This window comes from Taurulus bubalis (assembly GCF_910589615.1).
Source record: "Taurulus bubalis genome assembly, chromosome: 2".
NCBI classification, from domain to species: Eukaryota; Metazoa; Chordata; class Actinopteri; order Perciformes; family Cottidae; genus Taurulus; species Taurulus bubalis.
Window position 1 is genome coordinate 36,185,825 of NC_136590.1, and position 23,067 is coordinate 36,208,891.

The window sequence follows — 23,067 nt, forward strand, 5'->3', positions numbered from 1 at the left end:
TAGGGCAGAATGTTCAGCCTTTTTGACATATCACGTCCTTCTTAAAAACTAAAAGAAAATGTCTGACACAAGACCTCCCATGCTAGACTCTGACCTTTTTCTCAAAGTTCTCAGACATGCATAAGTCATCATGCCAGAATTGCACAATTCAAATGTTCCACCTTCTCACACACAGCTGCGTTCTTGGACTGGTCATAGACACAGACAGGGAGAATGAGTTCACGTCAACCGGTGGAAAATATCAGTAGTTGCATGTCTAAAATGTTGACCGTGAGACGAATGCACGGCAAAGTAGAGTTAATAGGCTACGGTGAACTGCTACAAGGCATGCTGGCCACCCATCTCATCTCTACGCTTATACTATGGCTGCACATGTGAGAGCTGGTGATTAGTTTGGATATTTCACAGAGAGGAAGCATATGTCCTGGCACATGTTTCATAGTCCACACCTCATCTGCTTCCTCTCTTTCTTCTCTTTAATTTTAATGCTGACCCTTGCTGCAAGTTTGCTCAGTATGTGTTCTGTAATTGTTCTCCCTCTGGCAGTATTATATATTTTTGGCAAAAACTATGCATTACTTTAACTGAAAAATGGCTTTTAGTGCATTTGGCCTTCCCTCAAACCTTTGTGAGTATCTTATGGACAAATGTGGCTTCCTTAAACTAAGAATTCAAAGAAATCCTTGATTTATAATGTCAGAGCATCCTCTCAGAAAGGTATCTGAAAAAGATTTTGATACATGTACCTCAGCAGACTGAGGCTCCTGTCTCTTAAATGTGTGTTAAATGTTTTGTGGATAAAGGTTATAGCCTACTCCAGCACAGGAAATCAAAATAAAAGTAAAAGGTGCAACACAGTGTGCTACGATGGCTCCTTCCATTTTGGACTCTCTGTCTCACCGTCTTCTCAAAGGTGCGAATAAACAGCTCAAACCATGCATGGATTTACCTCATTCCCACAAAGGAATCTACTAATTGCGTCAATTGCATTTGAATGAACTGCATTTGCGTAAACGTTTGTGACTAGGCCTTGATAGTAACAATGAATAATTGCAGAACAGGGAAAATGAAATGCAGTGTGAGTTGTAATTATACATGAATGGCTTTATTTTGGAATAAATACACTGAAGTCAAAGACAATTACAAATGCCTGTGTAAAAAAGTATTTAAAAAGTATTTACATAATGTTTTTGCACAGAGCTGAATAAATATATACATAGTATACAATACAGCTTGTGTAGGTCATAGTTTTCTTTTGCTGTACAAAGTGCAAAAGCTGATACAAAATTAAAATGATCATCCAACTAATGCAGGATCCATCCGTTAGTTGGATGTTGGACTGGACAATGTGGCCCCGTTAAGAAACAAAACAAGAATATAATGGATTACAGGATTTCAGCAAGTTTGTAGAAAGAACAACTTGGCTCTGGCTTTGGGGCCACGAACAAGGCGATCCAGGAAAACACAAATTCTGTACAGCAAAACGGAGGGCGTGCCAGTTTTTCTTCCCCTCTCCGCTTTATCGTTTCATTGATAATAAATTACAGTGGTAACTGTGCCAGACAGGCGTGACTCGACATGGCTGAACACTATGAACTGAGAAGACAATTGTTGTGGTTGAATGATAAAGGAATGAAGGGAATTGAATGCAGAATGTGTAGCAATTATTGAGATAGGGGCTATATTATAGCCCTTATCTCAGATAAGTGTTATGTTGGGTGGAGCTTGATGAAATCCCTGACAGGGACCACTGGCCATTATCTCCTGCCCTGCTTTGTTCAGATCTGTCATGAAAACCACCAAAGTGACTTCAGATTCTAGTTTAAACTGTGTTCATGACTGCTGCTGAGTGAGGTCTGCAGAAAATGTTTACAGCTTCCTAGTTTTGGAAGAGCAATGTGGGCTTGATTGTTATTCTTTGTTTTCATGAAAGTATCAGGAGTAAAACATGTTCAAATATACAGTGGTTGTTACTAAAGATATCTATCCAATATTGTATCAACCTTTATCTGCTATAGCTGTTAACCAACACATTTGATTTGCATTGTATAAATGCAGCAACAACAGAACAAAAAGTACAACCATGCAAATTATGTGATATGTTTCATTTCTCAATTAATTCCAAGATTTTGTTAAACTCCCTGAAACACACCTATAATGGCAGATGAAGATCACACACAAGGTTAATCATGTGAGAGTTACATATTTGTCCAGTAGTAAGTAAGTTATGGATGTCAAACCTGGTATATTGGAGTAATTGTTTGGAAAACCTAAAGGCTTCACTGATTTATTTGCAAGACTCAACTAAATCTTTGAAACCTGAACAGTTAAAAGATGACATAAAATGTGGTTCAGACTCACAAAGTAAACTAGATTGATTGTTTGCAAATGGGCATTCTGTATCTGCTGAGAGTACAAAGGATTCCACTACATTTTATTTGACCTTTCTATCATGGTGTTATGTCATCCGAGTTAGACCTGGACAATGTCTTTTGAAGTCAGAGTGATAGCAGTAAAAAATATCTTGCAGCATTCATCCTGCGGCTTTCACTCTCCTTCCAATATTCTTGGTTTCCCATGAGGCAGGTGGAAAGATTTGCACCCGACAGACAAAGCGTGTGTGATACTTGCAGGTGGATTCAATTCAGTCCTAAAACATAACACAGATTTTGTAGTTTATAGGTTTTAGTCACTAGCAAGGCATTAGGTTACAGAAGTCCAGCTCCTGTGGCTTGCGTAAGCCAGTGCAGTGGTCCCTTGGGAGCAGATGCCCAGTTTGGGTTTGGCAGTGCAAAGGTCGTCTCTTGAAGCCCTTCCCACAGGTTCTGGAGCAAGGTGACCACTGCCCAATAAGCCACTCCGGACAGGGGTCTCCACAAACCCTGGTGGCTGAGGGTCTTTCTGAAGGATCGCAGTCCAACCCTGGCTTCCCGTCCGGTCTCAGACACTGCACCATCCTCCTCTGGATCCCACTGCCGCAGGTCACTGAGCACCGATCCCAACCTGTGGATATCCATTTCCCAAGAGCAGGATCCTCCTTATTATAAGACTTCTTCAGGGTGTCTCCCCCATTCTCCTTGACACTATCCTCAGCCAGAACACTGTTATGGGAGTTTACACCCCCCTCCTTCTTCAGAGTCTTGTCCTCCTTTATCTGACGGGCGAGGTAGAAGGAGTAGCGAATGCGAGGCGGCGTCAACTGGCCCGCACACAGCACCTCCACAGTCAGGGATTCTCCCAAGGGCTTCACAGCCTGCAGGGTCTCGGCGAGGCCGGCTGTGCCGCTGTAGCGCAGCAGACTTTTCTTTATAATGATGTCCCTCTCTCCAGCTGACACTACGTAGTTCCCATTGAGCAGGTAGTGGCCCTCGCTGTTTTTAACCGCCAAATAGTTGTCATCACTCCTCATTCCCTTGTAGCCTCGCTGACGGATGTCTATGTTGGCTGCGCCCACTGGTAACATGACCACGAAGTTGTATCCGTGCCTGTATGCCAAAACATATTGCAGTCAGTGAAGGCTCAAACATAGTGAAGTTGATAATGCTATCATGTTTAAATAATAAGAATGACGTGAGCAATATCCCATGACGATGTGGATTTTACTCACTCAGGCTTTGTGAAGAGTCCCGACACCTTTTTGCAGCCCTTGCTATCACCTCCGCAGATTCCACACTTATCAAACTTCTTGGTGGAGCCAATCTTTCCATCACAGCCAGCCTTAATGCACTTCCCTTGGACACACACTCCTGTGGAGTCAGGGGAGCATGGAGTCCCATCCACCACCTTGTTTGTGCAAAGACACTACAAGGTTAGCTTTTCACATACTTTAAAGTACAGAATAATCACAAGCAGCAAACACAAGAGGAACTTTTAAACGTCTATACTCTCTTACATAACAGTCCCTTGTGAGTTTACTTTGCTTTATGTCTTTATTCCAGGTTGTTAAAACATAAAAACAGTTCTCTATATACTGTCCTGTGCAAAATAAACATTAAATGTACTAGTTACAGACCAATTTCTTTTAGAATGAACACACTGGGAAGATGTAAGATCCAATATCATACATATGACATCATCTGAAGTAAGCCTGTTATATATATTTGAAAATATTTGCAACTGCATTAAGTTCACTTGATTCAGGACTCTGGCATTTTTTCATCCTAAAATGTATCCGACACCATAAGAACCAAACGCCCACTCACATTTTAAACTTAACTGTCCACAGAAAGTACTCTGTACACTCATTTTTGGTTAAAAGTCATGACTAGACGGTTAAAACATCCAGCTGCTCTGTGATTCAGAGCTACGTGTCCCCTGAGCACTCTTATCTGCTCTTGCTGAGCCGGTATGATGGAACGAAGTGTGAACTCTGCCTCACTGCTGCTAAAGCTCACTCTACACCCTGCTATCTGAAATAATTAAACGGTCCTCCTCCTCTCCTTCATTCCTTCTTTCACTCTTTGCACTTCTACCAGAGGCAGCTGGCTGGCGTTTATTCTCGTTCCCCAAACTTAGCCTCATATCTCAAAAGACTTTTCTCCAATCACCAATCAACTTATCTTTACATTTGTTCAGACAGAGCAGAAAATATACTTGCTGTGTTGCTGTTTACCTTGGGTGCCAGGACATAGAAGTAGCCTGTGCCGTTAGCTCTGCAGATGAGTTTACACCTGTCATCAGTGGACACGCCAGAGTACTTGGGTACCCACACCACGGAGGGGTCGATGCGGTTACTATTGAAACTGCGGCCACTGGTTGCACACTGCTCCTCACGATAAGTCTTGCCTACACAGAGGGGAGGATACGAGGTGAGAGGGGGAGCGCTGGGAAAAATGCTATTGGACATAGTTGTCTGCTAAGAGCCTCGTACCTGTGTCAGGACAGCGGTTTAGGTTGCAGGAGCGGTATTTGACCCTCACCCCTTGGCAGTATTTACCCCCATTTGACGGAACTGGGTTGTTACACTCTCTTTTAGAGAGTTGGACGCCGCCTCCACATGTTCGTGAGCAGGAACCGAATGGACCCCACCTCCCCCAACGACCGTCCACCTGGAAATACACAAACATGGGGCTTATTGCAGAACAGGTAAAGGCCGTCCTTAATCACACCCCAGTCAAGATATTCATCTATCTCAAATATTTTGTCTTTTTGTAAGCCTTACCTTCACATTTTTTATCTGTTTGTTTGAACAGACCCCCTGGTTGCAGACCTGATTGTCCCCACAGTGTGTGCCATCTGCCCAGGGGAAGTGACGAGTCATACACACCAAATGGCCGTTGGACTTTCCTGTGCACCACAGACGGCCACATGCTGGCTGCATAAAGGGACAGGGCTTAGAGCCCTCTCCGAACGCGAGCTCACACTGACGGTTGAGGATGTAGGATGTCCCCGGTAGCACTTCAGGGAGGACCAACGGTTTCTGAGGCTGGTCGAGCAAACATTCCCCTAGAAGAGGGAGACTCGGTGAGCAACACACTAAAGCAACAGTTATTTCTGGTTTCATTGCCTGTCTTGTCCAACTTTGAGCACTTAACACCTATTTATTAAAATAAGTGCCAACATTTCACCAAAGTAGTATCACAAAATCATGGAAAACAGTGTGTGTGTGTGTGTGTGTGTGTGTGTGTGTGTGTGTGTGTGTGTGTGTGTGTGTGTGTGTGTGTGTGTGTGTGTGTGTGTGTGTCTTTTGGGTGGTATTGTGGGTTGGAAGCAGTAAACAGACATTGCCCTTGTGATTTGGGCTCTTTGAAGTGAAAATACAGCCCGATGCAGTGTATGCCACATACCACACACACATGCATGAGTGCCCCACATGCAGCCCCCCTACCCACCCACTCTCATCCTCGCCTCTCCCTAAAAACCCACACGGTCTTCCTCATGTTAAATCCCACCCAGGGATGAAGTTATACTAGAATAATCTTACATTTTTAGATATGAGTTTGAAATCTTAACTTTAAACCAAAATGACATGAGGCAAGCAAGCAGTTCAAAGGTCAAAGGACTCCATTCACAATAAATGGCAAACAGAAATCTTTCCAGGAACAGGCTATTAATAGGTGGAGTTTGACGAGCAGGTGCTTGGAAACATGAAAGATCAACGTCACTGGATAAGAAGGTTTCCAGGAGAAGGTTTTTTATCACACAGCTTCTCACCCTTATGGGGAATTTGCACATCCAAAACAAGCATTTGCATTGGGGAAAAACTAGGTTTACTCGCTTTGAACAGTTTATTATGCCATTTGTGTAGCGGTGAATTCATAACAGATAACAAGGCAGTGAGTGAATGAGCTGTAACGGATGGCAAATGCGTTTACTCCCGTTTAACCGCAAATTTAGCAGAAGAAACACACCGATTTACTGATAGATCCTATATAAACAAGTCACTCTACACTGAACAAGCTCAAACTCACCTCTTCCTTCCTACTCTCTTCAAAGAGCAATCATTGAAAACAATAGCTGGTATTGCGTGTGTGTGTGTGTGTGTGTGTGTGTGTGTGTGTGTGTGTGTGTGTGTGTGTGTGTGTGTGTGTGTGTGTGTGTGTCTTTTGGGTGGTATTGTGGGTTGGAAGCAGTAAACAGACATTGCCCTTGTGATTTGGGCTCTTTGAAGTGAAAATACAGCCCGATGCAGTGTATGCCACATACCACACACACATGCATGAGTGCCCCACATGCAGCCCCCCTACCCACCCACTCTCATCCTCGCCTCTCCCTAAAAACCCACACGGTCTTCCTCATGTTAAATCCCACCCAGGGATGAAGTTATACTAGAATAATCTTACATTTTTAGATATGAGTTTGAAATCTTAACTTTAAACCAAAATGACATGAGGCAAGCAAGCAGTTCAAAGGTCAAAGGACTCCATTCACAATAAATGGCAAACAGAAATCTTTCCAGGAACAGGCTATTAATAGGTGGAGTTTGACGAGCAGGTGCTTGGAAACATGAAAGATCAACGTCACTGGATAAGAAGGTTTCCAGGAGAAGGTTTTTTATCACACAGCTTCTCACCCTTATGGGGAATTTGCACATCCAAAACAAGCATTTGCATTGGGGAAAAACTAGGTTTACTCGCTTTGAACAGTTTATTATGCCATTTGTGTAGCGGTGAATTCATAACAGATAACAAGGCAGTGAGTGAATGAGCTGTATCGGATGGCAAATGCGTTTACTCCCGTTTAACCGCAAATTTAGCAGAAGAAACACACCGATTTACTGATAGATCCTATATAAACAAGTCACTCTACACTGAACAAGCTCAAACTCACCTCTTCCTTCCTACTCTCTTCAAAGAGCAATCATTGAAAACAATAGCTGGTATTGCGTGTGTGTGTGTGTGTGTGTGTGTGTGTGTGTGTGTGTGTGTGTGTGTGTGTGTGTGGAGAAATGAACAGGTTACAAATCATTTTGGGTGCAGCACTGCATAAAAACTGCCTGAAACATGTGGCAACATGTTTTTTTTTTCTCTCCGCTGCTTTTTGAAGTCTAGATTTATGACAGATGGTCAGGAGAAACCAAGTTACAAGATTGTTAGATATAAATTACTCCCTGTCAAGTCAAAAATGTTCTTCGCTCTGGACCAGTTTGTGTTCTTTTGTTCTCAGATCATCTCTGGGCACAGAGAGAGGGGGGAAGAAAAGTGTGTCTTTTTGGAGTAAACCTGCATGGGAAACCCAAGGCAGATACACCAACCTGTCCAAACTACTGTGGCAACTCTCCCCAGAACAAGCTCTCTAATTTGGGACAGATGTGGGGGCAATTTTAAAATAAACGTTTAGCATTGCTCCGAGGCTAAGTCCTGTGGTCTGGCCTGCTTGGCCAACAATCTGCATCTAACTGAATGAATTTCTCTCCGGCTTTGCTTGCTTGTCTTTTTTATGAGCATGGTGCTATACAAGTTTAGGGTTAGAAGTCATATTTGAAGCAAGACTGATGCTAAAATGCAATCATGCTCTCGCTTGCATATACCTCAAAGAATTTTTACAAATCAGGAAAATTAAGTTAAACTCAGTAAATGTCACAAAGAGAGCCTGCTCCTCTTCAACAACTGCATAAGGTTTGATCCACGGACAAACAGAACAGTAAACAGAAAAAGGTCTGATTATATGAATAATACAATTAATGTGTACCCTCCTAATGTGATCAACACCTAACTGTCTGTGTATCTTTATTGATAGTAAGTGTTTGTTTGTGTCTGTCATGACTTTGACTTTACACCTCTTCAAACACACTGTGGGGCTGCTGGCAGTCAAACACAGGGGTCAAGGGGTCGTGGAAGCTCACCATGCCCGCTGTCCAGGAATTCAGTGATGATGGCGGCACTGCAGGGGGACCATGGGCTGGTGCGGTTGATCTGAATGAGAGTGGGAGACATCATGTGGTTGTCCTGTAGTTTCCCAAACACGTCCTCACAGGCCCTCACGTTGTCGTGTGGCATGTTGAACACGTGTCCTGCCGAGAGGGAAACGAGACGTCAGATGTCTTTCGTGAATTACACCTATTCTTTAATCTGTAAATCGCGCATATGCACTCACGCTATATAAGAAATGTTGCAGCGCTAATGTGTTTTGAATAATGGATGGTGTGGGCTCACCAAGCTCATGAGCAGTGGTGAAGGCTGAGGGGAGGCCGTCGTCTTCGATCACAGAGCAGCTCCTCTTGGGGTCGCACATGGTGCCAACATCTGCCATGCCAAGAGTGTCACAGGTGGAAGCTCCACACAGGTCCTGGACAAAAAACAATATATATATATATATATATATATATAGATTTACATATATACTGTATATGTTTGTTTTTGTACATTTTATTTTCCATTTTTTGCATATATTCCTATCCGAGCCAGAGTTGGAGTCAGGTCGAACAAGGCACTTTTTATTACAATTTGGGTCTACATTTTTGTAACACTGGCCTTCATTTCTGCGTGTTGCGATACATTGTAATCCGATTGAAACATTCAACATTTGGAGTTTGTTTGAAACCTGTCTGATCATGTGATTGTTTCCATTTCTTGCCCTGTCTGACCTCTTTTTATTGATGTCACATTGTTTCCTTCAGCAACTGACTTGGTGAGTACACGATGGCCAAAAGTGCAAACACAAGACACGTTGTAACTAACTGGAATTATCCTTAAATTGTCTTGTTGTCATTACAGTAAGGTTTGATTTCTAGAGATTAGTAAAAGATGTGATAGTGTTAAGTCAGGCTTTCCACCACCCAGTATTGAAGTGTTTTAATGGGCAACAGTGTTTAGAGCACACCGTCTTGTATGAGGTAATGCAACTGTCCCCAATCATAACATTTCAATGCCAGAGCAGAGTTTCCAGATGACCTATTTCTCCACCACAAGGTTTTAGAACCCAATCTTAGCGAGCATCCATTTGGAGCTGAACCTACTAATCACAGGACAACTTCTGCAGTAACCGCCACAGAGAACCGCCCATCTGCCTGGCTCCTAAACAGCCCCGTCTCTGCATACACACACACACACACACACACACACACACACACACACACACACACACACACACACACACACACAAGCCAATGGAGGTCAGCTACTAGAGATAAAGCAAAGCACTGGATTAAGCCACACCACCCTTACAACCCTCCTCTGCACTGGATGTACACGTGAAACACGGAGCCAAGTGAAGACCCTGAGTGCTCTGACAAATCATTCTTAGAATAAACCACAAAACCACAATTGTTGGCCAGCGCAAATCTAGTCCAGATGTGCTCATGTGTGCAGACGACATCTGAACGATTGGGCCCTTTATGAGCAAAAAAAATAAAAACTGCAAAAGAAAAGGGGAGAAGGAACATCAGAGTCAATGAGTTTGTTCTTTGCTTTGACCTACTTCTCACATCTGTCATCTATCTATGCATTTTGTGTGTGTTTCTGCAAAAACAATATGCAAGCTATCTCAGCAAAGAAATATTTCCATTTTATTTTGTGTACAGATTTCCATGAATTTAACTACCATCTGGCTTGTTACCGTCTATCACGTGGCTCAGAGTTTCAGTTAGTACTTTTTAAACCAAAGACTGTGAGGAGTGGAAAAATAGGTCTGATAAGACGGTATCAGTTTACAACGTGCAGACATTTTTGGGTGTACTCTTTTCTTTCTCAACCAATTATCTATCATGTATATAAAGGCAAACAAGTACAATCCCCTCTCCTCTCTCCCTGGGAAAATCTAAACACGTCAGATTTACAGTCGTAGTCTTTTACAGACTGGATGTTCACATTCAATAAACTTTCTGCCTAACTTAATGAACTGAGTAAACTTGCAGACATTCTTTACACAACAGTCATGCTGGCTATAGAGTTAAAAGACAACCACAGTTGCCTCTGGACAACACCGAGTGGGTCTTCATAAAACCAGCAAATTAAACTGTGGGATGGTAAACAGCAGACAATAGACATGCCTTAAATGCACATTGAAAGCCATGGTAAACCAAAACAACAACACTCACTAAACAGACTAATTTCTGTCACCAAGTCATGAATCAACAGAAGATGGACTGTTGTTGTCTTTTTTTACCTTTGGGGATGTGCTAAGCAGAATGTTACATTATCAGACGCCTTATTTGATATATGAAGTTAAAGTGTGAACTATAATAAGTATCTTGAGTGTGCGAGGGTGAACTTGTTTGTATGCATGTTAGAGGCCTGAAAGGCAAAAGGTTTGCTAAAAATATCAGATTTTCACAAACAAAACCAAGCGGATTAACTTGATTTCATGACCATATTTGCTGTCTTCTTGTACTTTATACTGGAGCACTTCAAGTGTTGAGATTCTGATGTCAGCGAGCTCAAAACAATAGTCTACATTTGTTTATGACAGAGAATTACATCTGATGGATTTGATATTCTATGTATTCATAAATAAAGCTGGAAAAATGCAATTCAAACAATGTCACTCAAACAACGACTGGATCTCTTGACGTGTGACTCACTGTCTCTAGGCAGGTCCAGTGCATGGCGTCATTTAAACTGGCTACAGAATTTATAACACAAACTCTGCACGTGGAGTTTATGATCCCAGAGCCTGGTAACGCCCTAGATTTTGTAGCTGAAATACATTTATGGAAAATGCGGCCCGTCTTAGCGATGTCATGACACAGGAAGAGCATGCTATGAGCTTTACAGCTGAAAGGATGAATGAGAGAGGAAGTGTGGAACAGAGTGAAGAATGTGTTGTGAAGATGCAACTGTGCAGGCTGACTGCAGCTGTGCAGGACTGCCCCTCCGCAGCAGCTTGTTTCAGACTGGGGTTGAGCAGGTGGGGCAGAAACATGGAGGGATGTGACATCTCTGACATGCACATAGGAACCTCCCCCCTCCTACATCACTCCCCCGCTCCCTCCATCTCTCCCTTCGGGGGCCTGTTTAATGAGGAGCAGGCTAGGTGGTGGGTAGGGCTGGAAAACCCTCAGCTGGAGGAGGAATGGGAAATGCTGAGAGAAACAGGACACTGCTGACTAATGCATCCCTGGTGGCACTTAAATTTGGCAAAGTTGCAGTTAAAACAAGCATTTGTTTGAGGTCTGCTACGATCGTGTGTCGCGTCATGTTAGTGGCATCGGCCAAAGGTAATTCAGCACATTATACATTCTCACTCTTTCATTCTCACTCTTTCATCTGCAGTTGACCCTTTGACTGCAGACTGAGCAGTATCCAAATATAACAATTATCAGTAATTGAATCTGCTGATTTGATTTGTCAACTGTAGTGTTCAATGTATCAAGTGTTTGAAATGAAATCAAAGTAGCCAGATCAGCGCTTTACACACTGACCCGTGAATTTGAGTAATGACTGCATCTCTGACCCGGTGTCATCTGCCAACTATTTGGGAGTGCAGAGAGAACTCGGAGGTGTGTTCCAAGTCTATAAAACTACCCTCTCGGGATCCATGAAGAGACTATTGCTCATTTCCTTATTGACCCAGCCTCAATGTCAAAGCTGTGATGGTATTGGTGGGCTGTATATTCACTGAGGGCCTGGGGAGTGTGTTTTGAGAGCAAACCAATATCCTGACACAGCAGGAGTGATTATGTTTGATACGAAATAAACTAGTTCATCTCTTATTAAAGATAATAATTTCTTAAACTCAAAAGACACTGGATGTTGTTATCTTGTTCAGGCCTCAATATTTTAGAACATATATGTATAGCTGAAATAAAGATGTATGAATTTCTGTGTGTAATTGTGCTTATAAGATACCACATTCTCCCGTGTTCCTCAGATTAATCCCTCTTTTTTTGTTGTTTTACCTGTCTGGTGAAAAGGATTGCCGTGTCCCAGTAGTCGGGCTGCTTGTCATTGTTTTTGTTCATCTTTTTTTGCCAAGTGCAAAAGTTTCGCAGCGTCAAGGCTGCGTTACCGGACACCTTGGGTCCTTTGTCCTCCTCGGATATAACCATGATCTTCACAACCATGATGTTGATGGAGTTGAGAATACTGGGGTGTTTGTAGAGTCTTGCTGCCACTGACATCAGTGTCAAGAGGTAGTGTTTTAAGTCATCTCCATGGAACTGCGCCATGGACTCGTCCGCCACCACGAGCGTCTCCACGTACCTGGGGATGGACGCGAACCTTTTGGTTCTCCCCATCTTCTTCAGCATCGTTTCGGTCACATTGTTGTAGTCTCGTAGTCGCTTGTATTTCTCCAACGATTGCGCAACCTGGAGACTTATGTCGCTGTCCACTGCGCACCTAGAGGTTGAATTGAGCTTCAGGTTGTTGCTGGTTCTGCGCCGAATGATGTGCGCACCTTCTGCGCTTGTAGAGTCATTTTGCACCGGGCTGATAAAATATTCCCAACCTTGGAAGCCAAATGCACCATGCAAACCCTTACAGAGGCTCAACGCAGCATAAGAATGCGGGTCTGCGTGCACGTATCCGGAGTAAAAGCACTGGCTCAGGTCAGTGGTGACATCGCTGTTGGAGAGCCAGAACGCGTCTTGGTTAGAAATGGAAGGCGCAATGAAATTCGAGTCCTGGTGTAAATCGATCACAAATTCCTGCTGGAAAGCTCGTATTTGTAAGACAGATTTTCCATTTCGGATTTCCACGTCGTTGTCAAAATCCCTCCTGTCATGTTTGTGGTTATCCAATCTAACGGGGAAGCAAAGTTCAGTTTCCATGCAGCGAACAAGTTTTGAGAGTGAAACCACAAAGCAGAGGAGAAAAGTTGTTCTGATAAACATGACGATGTTTGTATACAATAACGAATGCAGTGACCATCAGAGAAAACAACACGATATTGAACCTGCAAGCTCAATGGATGCAGTGAGAATCACAGATCAGGATGAAGAGCATAATCCAATGCGCAGGGCTCTAAAACAATGCAGGTCGTACAAGTCCACTCAGTGCAAACTCCTCCTGGTCATGACCCATTCCCCACCTGCGTGTGCTGAGTCGACTGCTGCCTTCTGCGGACTTTATGCATTTTCGTCATGTGTAAAAAATATGGAAACTCAATCTCTCTTTTGGAGGGGGCCGTCTTTGGAAGCTCTCATTGGATGCGCGTCTCCGCTCACAACTTTTTCTGCGGCCACTTGAAACTCAGCAAACAGCAGGCCTATCATCATGTCCCAACACACTGGGATGAATTATTACATGCCCCACTTACTTCCAGACCCTGCCTGACTCCACATAATATGCAAGTCGTTACTCACACCCGCATTGAGGAGATGCACTTAATAAAAGTACTTTTCAGCTCACATAAATAGCAGTACGCTCATGTTTATTATATATATAACTGAGACGGATGCTATTACCTGCATCTTAAATGGAACATCAGTGCGCTGCAGGAGTATTACAGAGATGTTAAATTAAGATGAACATGACACAAGTTACTATACTATTGCTGCTGAAGTCCTAGAGGAATATGAGGCTGCTGTGATTCAGCTTTCATCTCTTGGTCAGATCGATTTCTCTTCGTAACTCGCGTATGACATCTGGTGGACAGTACGGGAACTGGCCTCCCTCAATTTAAATAGTGTGTGTAGTCTGATTGTTACTGGCACATCCATCCTGTAATACAATGACACAAATGTAGGCTACTGTACTTTGGTTTAAATATGACATATACTTATAACGCTAGCATATACGTATATGTCCACGACATTGCATAGGGGCATACTTAGTTGCATTTACAAATTAGTTTGCAAATACAACTTTTTTTTTTTTTTTTTAGAGAACAAGTGATTATCCTTTTAACATACATTAAACCTGTAGGTATCAAATGCATATATGTAACTGTATCTGTTCTAATAATCAATAAAGCCAGATATAATAACAATAATAATAATAATAATAATAATAATAAAACACTGACAATGCTCATGCTGTATGAGTGGGCTACTTTTACGTCAAGTACATTTTGCATACTTTTACTAATGTTGAATTCAGGACTTATTGTAGAGTAAATGTGCACTGCGAGAAAGAGATCTGAATAACGCTTCCTCTACCATCACAGAGGCAAATGGAGAGACAGGTGGAAGAGAGGAGGGGATGCTGAGAGGCAGACCCGTTAAACTAAAAAACAATTATCTGTGAAAGGCATAACAAAATACGTTTGGTATAAAATACATTTGGTGCCTAAATAAGTGGCTCTTCCGGGGTGTGACGCCTCGGCTCCTAAAACGAGGCCACTCTCCAGCTCGCTGGCTGCTTTGTTGTCCGTTCTCATCCAGTTGTCAGGAACGCAACAGTGGTTGCTAAGCTAAGGACCCCGACTTGCGTGTTGTCCACTGAATAGCCAGTTTGGACTTTTGTATTACACTTTCTAATAATGCTTTAAACAACCGTTTGTTGTTAGAATATGCAAACAATAAATACGCAAATAAAAGTCCACGGGTATAAATGTGCGGCAAGTCAAACTTAACTATGTTTTATGCAACTTTTTGTGAAACGGCAGCTAGCTACTTGCTCTCGAGCGTTAATCACTTTTGTTGTCACCATTTCCAAAAAAGTAGCGTAGCGTTAACTGTGCAAAGTTAAGTTCACAATAGCATGTAAACTAGCCTGCTAGCTCGGTCAACTTGTGACCTGTAAAGGTAAAAGCTGTGTACAAGTACCCATGTATCCTGTGCTCGCACGTGAGGAATGAAACAGCCGGATAAGTTACCGACCCGGTGTGACGTGTAAGTTAACCTCCTGCCGTTAACCGTCGACATGAACTCCTATCACGTTTTGGAGGTGGTGGGAGAGGGCTCCTTTGGTCGAGTTTACAAGGGGAGGAAGAGATTTACTGGCCAAGTAAGTCGCTTTCGTTTGAGTGCTTTGGTATCTGTGTGACTGCTGTGTGTAGCCGTTTCACCGTGTGCGTGTGTGTGTCCATCAGGTGGTGGCTCTGAAGTTCATGCCAAAGTTGGGTCGTTCTGAAAAGGAGCTGCGCAGTCTCAAAAGGGAGATTGAGATCATGAGGGGTCTTCAACATCCAAATATTGTTCAACTCTTTGACAGCTTTGAAACTGAAACGGAGGTATATTTCCTACAAAAGTCATGAATGTGCTTAGTTCACAACATATTGCTACCAATTGTATCCACCTAACTATGTGTCTTTACATGTGAGTTCATAATCCCATGAGCACAATCCCTCTTCATGTGTGTAACAGGTTGTGGTTGTAACTGAGTATGCAGAGGGTCAGTTGTTCCAGATTCTTGAGGATGATGGGAATCTACCAGAGAGCCAGGTAATCATTGTCAGAGTAATGAAATAAATCCGACATCATGGTGTCTTATGATCAACATGTGCTGCATTCTTCTCTTCTCTTCTTCCAAGGTCCATGAGATCGCCTGCCAGCTGGTCTCCGCTCTGTATTATTTACACTCCCATCGTATTCTCCATCGTGACATGAAACCACAAAATATCCTGTTGGGGAAAAGTGGGGTGGTGAAACTGTGTGACTTTGGGTAGGTCATTTATTTATTTTCAAAGAAAAAGTATAGCTGCTTCATTCATTTCCACGAAGATAAGCTACATGTGATGCAATCTTGCTGTAGGTTTGCTCGGTCCATGAGCGTCTCCACCTTGGTGTTGACTTCCATCAAGGGAACGCCACTGTATATGTCTCCTGAGCTGGTGGAGGAGAAGCCATATGACCACACTGCTGATCTCTGGTCTCTTGGCTGCATCCTTTATGAACTCCACACGGGGGCGCCTCCGTTCTACACTAACTCAATTTTCCACCTGGTGCAGCTTATAGTGAGAGACCCAGTCAAATGGCCAGACACTATAAGCAACACCTGCACGGTACAGTATAGCTGCAGTCTGGTCAGCATGCATCATGTTTAGGTCAAAGCTCACATCTGTACCGTACCAAGATGTGATTTCAAATATGGCAAGCTGATTGAACAGAGAAAATGTAAAGCCTTATTGTTCAACATGTTAGCCAGGTGGCCAGAGCTGTGCTTACGGGCAGGACCATAAGAAGGATTTTAATATTACTAAGGTTTTAGCACCACTGCTACCAACAGTGCAGATAAATTTCCTCCAGCTCTCCTCTTCTTTCTTGGCATGAGAGTAGTCAAATGTATCATTTATTTTTTCTTCAGTGATGTGTCACTGTCGGCCACAGAAGGTGAACTGCTCTTCAGGGGACTCAAACTCTTACGTTTCAGCCACAAATACTGAGAACATGTATTCCCAGTGATAGCTACAAGTTTGTTAAAGTGTATACAAGTCATTGATGCTTATCTGATTGTTTTCCCTTCCAGAGTTTCCTGAAGGGTTTGTTGACCAAAGACCCTCACAAGCGGTTGTCATGGCCAGACCTCCTTCATCATCCCTTTGTTGCTGATGGTGTTTTAGGTGATGCCAAATATTCATAAAGCTGGTCTGTTTTTTAGATTATTCTGATGACTGATTTCAACTGTTGTGTTTGTACAGTGTTGTCAGATACGAGCGTGTTCAGCCCTCTGACAGTCACACCCAGCCCAGACATGATGGCACTGAAACTTCAGCAAGTGGCGGCAAAGACGGTACCGACTCCTGGAGGGAGCATATTACTGCGGAAGGCCAGGCAACAGACGGACAATGGCAAAAGAGGGAAACCAGTAGGCGCTGACAGTGCGAAAGTGAGTCACATATATAGATTTTTCATTCTCAAATTAGTCACATGGACATTCATGGAGGAGCTTTATGCCGTTCTATGTACATTGACAGAAAGAGAAGGATGGACGGGGAAATGAAAGGGTCAACTCTGCAATGGCAGCAGCATCCCCGAGAGCCAACCCCCCTTCCAGTGATGTCTCTGTTACCTCAGGTCACTCAGTCATGACAGCTGCCAATCAAAGCCTCCACCCTAATGGTCAAGTCTGCGTGAAATCAAAACACAGGTGTTTATGAAGTTCAGATAAAAAGTACAATATACTACCAAATCAGACCGAGACATGTGTTCACGGTTGTGGTCATTTGTTCTGCAGGGGTCAGATCAGCCGGGACTATGAACAGGAATTTCCCTGTGTAGAGGTTGGGCCGCGACTAGTGCAGAGAGGCAACGCAGACAGCCGAAACACTCTGCACAAGCAGGTCAGTGCTGGCTGTTTTTTCTCATGATATAAAGACATTCCCAATTTAGAACATTTGTCTTGTTCCGTATAGTAGAGTATATTCTCTTCCAGTTGCAAATCTGCTTTGGTTATTAATAAACTGTTTGCTATCTTAAAGAGAAACTTTGGTATTTTTCATCTTGGGCCCTATTTTCCCATATTGTGTGTTAAGGTTGCTAATGAGGCAACATTTAAAAAAAAAATTGGTACAGTATTGAACGAGAGCGCTGTAACTGGCAGCCGCAAAACAAGCTGCGAGAGCTATTGCGCACCGTCGATGTAAAGTTATATTCACTAAAAGTGTTTGTTGTTGCTACTGACAGGCACGTTGTCCTCCAGCAACACATCACCTCCCAAGACTATAGAGACAACGAGACTTCTCCTTGAGCAAGACTCTTTCCATAATGTTGTCTGACACGTGTCAATACCAAACACATGTACTTTTAATGGGACTAGATTGACGTTGCCAGATGTGATTACATTGCAGCTTGTGAGTGTCTGCCATTGGCATCGCTCTCGCTCAATACTGGACCAATTTCAGAAATCGTTCTTCAGACACTTATAATAAAATCTGAGTAGCAACAACGAGCACTTTTAGTTAGCGTTACTTCATATTGACAGTGCACAAATTAATCCTGTTTTGCGACTGCTGGTTATAGCGCTATTGTTCAATTCCAAAATGTTTGTCCCGATTAGTCTCTTAGACACAAAATACGGAAACATTTTGAGTTGAACCATGCCATAGTTATGCTTGAAAAGAAAATGTGTCTTACAGTATCAATCATGTCTTGTTCTTTCAGGATGTTGACTGTGAGGACTATTGGGAGAAACTGGCCCAAGAATCCGATCCAAGCAGGCAGCAGAATGAATTATCAAATTACAGAGCAGTTATACCGCAAATTAAAGCCAAGATCCTGGCATTTAAAGCTCAGGTACTTGGGTACAATTTTCAATCCACCATAAATTATGTTTACCTCAGAACAAGTTGACGTTTAGTCTTTTTTTCTTTCTTTGGTTAGCTAACAGGTGGCGTTGTGAAAGAAGCGTGGCGGATTCACCTCCCGCTGAAGGTCTTACACAACCTGATTCTGACCTCTGACCTCGAGAAGTCGCATCACATTGGTCATGAACTTGGACTACCCCGTGTCCTGTTTGACCTCGTCCATGATGCCGTCGACGACTCAAATTTCATTAAGGTCAGTGCTCAGGAATGGGACCATATTCATCAATGAATTAGTCCTAGAACAGTATTCCTGATTATTATTTTGTTCTACTTTTTCCCTCCGCAGCAACCATGGAGTGTCCCGGCATACGGAGAAATGATTGTTGTGCTTATGATCTACTGGGAGAAGCACTGTGACTGGGTGGAAGAAGAGCGCAGGTTAGATTTAGTCCTTTTCACTGAAGCTGATCTGGTTAATTATTTGAATATCATACATCAGTCATTCAACTATTGCAGCTCATCATCTGCTCTCTCACTGTAGTCTAGACGAGTTCACCAAGCCTTTCATCACAATTCTCAGTCAACCAAACCTCCTTCCTCTGGCGGTAAGAACTCATTGAAGTTAGTCTGTGTATTTTATAGAGTGACTGGCAATTAATTTTGGTTTATATACCTTGTGATCTCTTCTTCAGCATCTGGCTGCGTCTTTTTTGTCTCTGCTAACACAACACGATGTCCATGTCAAAGTGGAGATGGACACTCTGACCTCCTTGCTGAAAGAAATGCTTTTGGACTCCTATGAGGTACTGAAACTGTGAGAAGTCATTTTGCAATAATTTTACAATTTTTGATGTAAGTCTAAAGTGATCCACTATTGTGTCTTGTCAGACCTACCTTTCTCTTCCTGCTGGGTTTGGACTCTGTGACGGCCTCCTGTCTTTAGTCCTGCACACACTCTCTGAGGTCAGACAGCAACTACAATGTGTTAAAAACTATTTGACTGGACCAGAGATAAACCTGCAATGTCTTCCTCTGAGCTTTGCCTGATTTGTCTTTAAACAGCATGACAATAGCTCTGGATCTTCATGCTTGGATCCAGTAGTGTTTCTGGATCTATGGAGAACAATAGGCAGTTCATTAGCAAGGACAACACCAGACACGGACTTCTGTTCGGCAAATGGTAAATATAAACTTCTTATAAGGCTCACAATATTTAAGAACACTAATAGTGTCCTTACTAATTTCTTTCATTTTCTTTTGATATCAGGGCTTCATTCCTTTCTGTCTACTGCGCTGTTTCTCTTCACCAAGGATCCATACTCATGCATTGCTCTGTTTTCTGAGCGGGAATCAAAATGTGTCTCCACTCTCGGCCAGCTGCTGGCCACCGACAGGTTGGTGTTCAAATTTCTTAACTTACCATTTCTTTCGTAGCACCAATGTTAGAGCAGCACAGCGACTGCATCTGGCGCTAACAATATCATATTATATACCCTCCAGTCTTCATTTGTCTGCTGAAGGCGATCCCGGGACACATGAGCTGGATGTAACTGACGGCCTGTCGGTGTTGAGCTGCCACTTATTGTGCTTTCCGTTTGCTCTGGACCTGCCGTCAGGCGCCTTGTCCACAATTTTACAGATATACGAGAGTTGTGGAATAGTTGCAAGCCTCCTGCAGGTGAGTGCCTTCACGTCTTCCAGTAAAGACCTTGCTGACAAACACAATTCTCTGATGCAACACAGGATAACTTTTGCAATAGGCTCACATCAGCCACACACTACTGTACATCTTAATGTCTCTGTTCTTTTGTGAGAGCATTGCACTGTTTGTTGTCGGCTGTTTGATCTGTGACGAGTTGTCTGGGTGATTTTGTTTTGCTTTGCTTTGCTTTGGCAGGTGATTCAAACTCTTCCTCCTCCGCTGTTAGAGCTGCCTCTCTCCCTGCTGAGCCGTTTGCTCCTTTGTGACCCCGAGCGCTCTGTTTCCCGCCTCGGAAAAGCTGCTTGTGGTTTTTTCGCGCCACCGAGGGACGGCCAGCTCACTGCCTCCAAACACCAGACGCTGCTGTGCAGAACTGCGAGCTCCCTGCTCTCTGACCTGCTGCAGCTGGATGTGCTGTGGGATTCTGCCGTGGAGCTCTTGACTCTGTTGTCCCAAGTGGCCCGCTGTTCCCCTCGGCCCGCCCACCTCCGGCTTTACCTGGAAGCCCCAGCGCTACAGCAGGCGCTGGCTCACTCTTATGACCAGATTAGGGCTGCCACATGCAGACTTCTTGGACATTTGCATCCATTCAGGCCCCATGCGCTTCACACCTTGCAACCTGACACTTTCAAAAGCTTGATAGACTGTCTTCACGACTCCTGCATGCATGTCCGCCGTATGGCTTGCAGGGCAGTTGGGAACTGGTTGGGATATATTGCAGCAGGGGCAAGGTTTAAAATGGGTGGCTCCAATGCAAAGGGCCTTGACGCTACACAGTGGGGCAAAGGGAAGGCACACAGTGAGGCAGCAAAAGATTTGGCTCCTATTCTAGAACAGGGATTGGACGATGAGGAGGGGCGGAGTTGGACAGAGGAAGCCAGGAGGACGGCGGCCATCCTGACGTCTCTGATCGCTGACCCCGATGCCCTCACACGCCGTCACTGTTGTGCAGCCCTGGGAAACCTGGTACATGTTGATGGAGCTGTATCCCTGTTGGTGGCGGAAGACACGTCCAGCTCCCTTCTGAGAGCTGCATGCATGGATTCCCATAATGCAGTGAGACAAGCTGCCATAGCAACCCTGCTCCTGTACAGCGAGCAGGACGCAATACGCCAGGTAACACGATGAACGGGTTGCAGGAGGGCCGACGTCGACACTACAATCTGTCTTTTTCAGTTTTCAGACTTTGAATAGAAACACTTTTTTTGTTATTTACTGACAAGAATATTTGTTGTTTCTTAATGGTGGAAAACAATTAACACTATTTCCATTGAATGCATTCAAGTAGCATTACCATGAGCCCATTCCTTCCTTTTATGTAAACTTATTTTCTGATCATAGCATAATCCTGAATGGGCTACACAGATATTTAGCCTTAATCAGTCACCTATGTAACTGTGGCACTTTAAACATGTAAACAAATGTGTTTAATTTAGTCACTTTCTTTTGCGTTCATTTGAAGGTCCTGAGATCCCTCGATGCCAGTAAGAAGCTTCTTCAGGCTTCACAACAAGCACCTCCACAATGTGACTATCAGCAGCTCATCGAACAGCTGCGAGTCCAGTATCAGGAATGAAGATTTAAATGTCATGTGTAAATATTTCTTCTCCTTCCTTACATTACAAAAGTCCATCCTCCTGTCTCTTGAGTAGTTTGGTAGAAGACTACAGTCAGTAATCAAATCCCATTTATTATTTTTTTATAAAGCGTGTCTTTTTTTATTTAAAGATTAGTACACTTACATGAAACCATAACGGTGGATATAACAAGTAACTTTTCTTCATGGAGATCTTTGTACAGCAGACATGTTGGATGTGTGTTGAAATAAAACAAAGTGTGTTACTGTTACCTGATGTTTCATTTAATGGCGCCAGCTGATCACATTTCATGAGTAAAAAACGATGCAACTGTAATCGAAATTCCACAGATATGACGGCCTTTTTAATTAGGGAAGAGATTATTTTTACCTTTCACTCCCCAGTAATAAACAGTTGTTATACGCGCTACAATTCGGGGGAATACAAACTTTCGCAATAAAATAGTGTCTCTGCTGTCACAGTCGCGCAGGTTGTAGTTTTGTACATTTTGCTGGAGTTCAGAGCCATCATTTAGAGGATGTTGTATCCAGAAGTTAAGGCCTTGTGACGCAAAATTGGGATTTTGGGCGGTATAAATAATATCAACTTGATTTATAAAAAAATTGTAACTGCCGTGCAACTGCGAACGGCGTTTTAACAAAATAGGGCTGGACGTTGAATTAATTGTTCCCTCTTTTTTGAAATTGTTCAATTTTCAGCGAAACACCGACTACCAATAATAATAACGCAATAATGACATTTAGAACTTAATCAAAATAGTTATGAAGCTGTTTCTCTCGGTTGTAAGACGGTCGGATGGGCCGCGGGGTCGGATCAGAAAGCTGCGCGTGCATCATCAGGCCCGCAGGTGCTTTTCCAAAAATAATAATTTATGACGTTCAAGAAGGCACGACTTGTTTTCAAGATAAATTACACATCAAGTTGTAATTTCGGTTTAATACAACGGTCGGTGCTGGTAAAAAAAAAAACATGTCCAGTCAATTCCCAAACTCCGAGAGGAAAGCGCAGAAAGAACACAACGGACTGAGTTCATGAATCACTTTATTTTTATTTTTTTAAGAAAAAACCTGACTCCACACAAATGACATATTGATATATGATTAAATGACCATGGAATTACAAAGCGTTATTTTGTGCTGTCACATATTTTTGGTTCGGAGTTGATAGTGCACCGCAGGGTGGAACAATGGGACATTGATTTCTTGCCAAAAGCTGAATAAGCACATTAAAGAAGTCCGCGTTCATATCCAAGATTGTCTT

General features: G+C 43.1%; 2 protein-coding genes across 2 annotated transcripts; one reads left to right on the forward strand and one right to left on the reverse strand.

Annotated features, from left to right (window-relative positions):
- Nucleotides 1-1,091: 1,091 nt before the first annotated feature.
- On the reverse strand, nt 1,092-13,213 carry LOC306753184 (A disintegrin and metalloproteinase with thrombospondin motifs 15-like; the record flags this gene model as incomplete). The annotated part of the gene is made up of 8 exons (XM_079237043.1): nt 1,092-3,485; nt 3,608-3,783; nt 4,613-4,785; nt 4,871-5,048; nt 5,162-5,445; nt 8,285-8,452; nt 8,595-8,727; nt 12,278-13,213. 8 exons carry the CDS (start codon nt 13,211-13,213, stop codon nt 2,693-2,695), a joined length of 2,841 nt encoding a protein of 946 aa, XP_079093169.1. The 3' UTR covers nt 1,092-2,692.
- A 1,972-nt stretch (nt 13,214-15,185) lies between these two features.
- Nucleotides 15,186-21,845, forward strand: stk36 (serine/threonine kinase 36 (fused homolog, Drosophila); the record flags this gene model as incomplete). The annotated part of the gene is made up of 20 exons (XM_079237881.1): nt 15,186-15,269; nt 15,355-15,495; nt 15,629-15,706; nt 15,796-15,926; nt 16,017-16,266; nt 16,731-16,824; nt 16,903-17,090; nt 17,179-17,351; nt 17,439-17,544; nt 18,365-18,496; nt 18,584-18,760; nt 18,854-18,945; nt 19,049-19,112; nt 19,200-19,310; nt 19,396-19,470; nt 19,570-19,687; nt 19,775-19,901; nt 20,008-20,185; nt 20,405-21,325; nt 21,672-21,845. 20 exons carry the CDS (start codon nt 15,186-15,188, stop codon nt 21,783-21,785), a joined length of 3,354 nt encoding a protein of 1,117 aa, XP_079094007.1. The 3' UTR covers nt 21,786-21,845.
- Nucleotides 21,846-23,067: the final 1,222 nt, after the last annotated feature.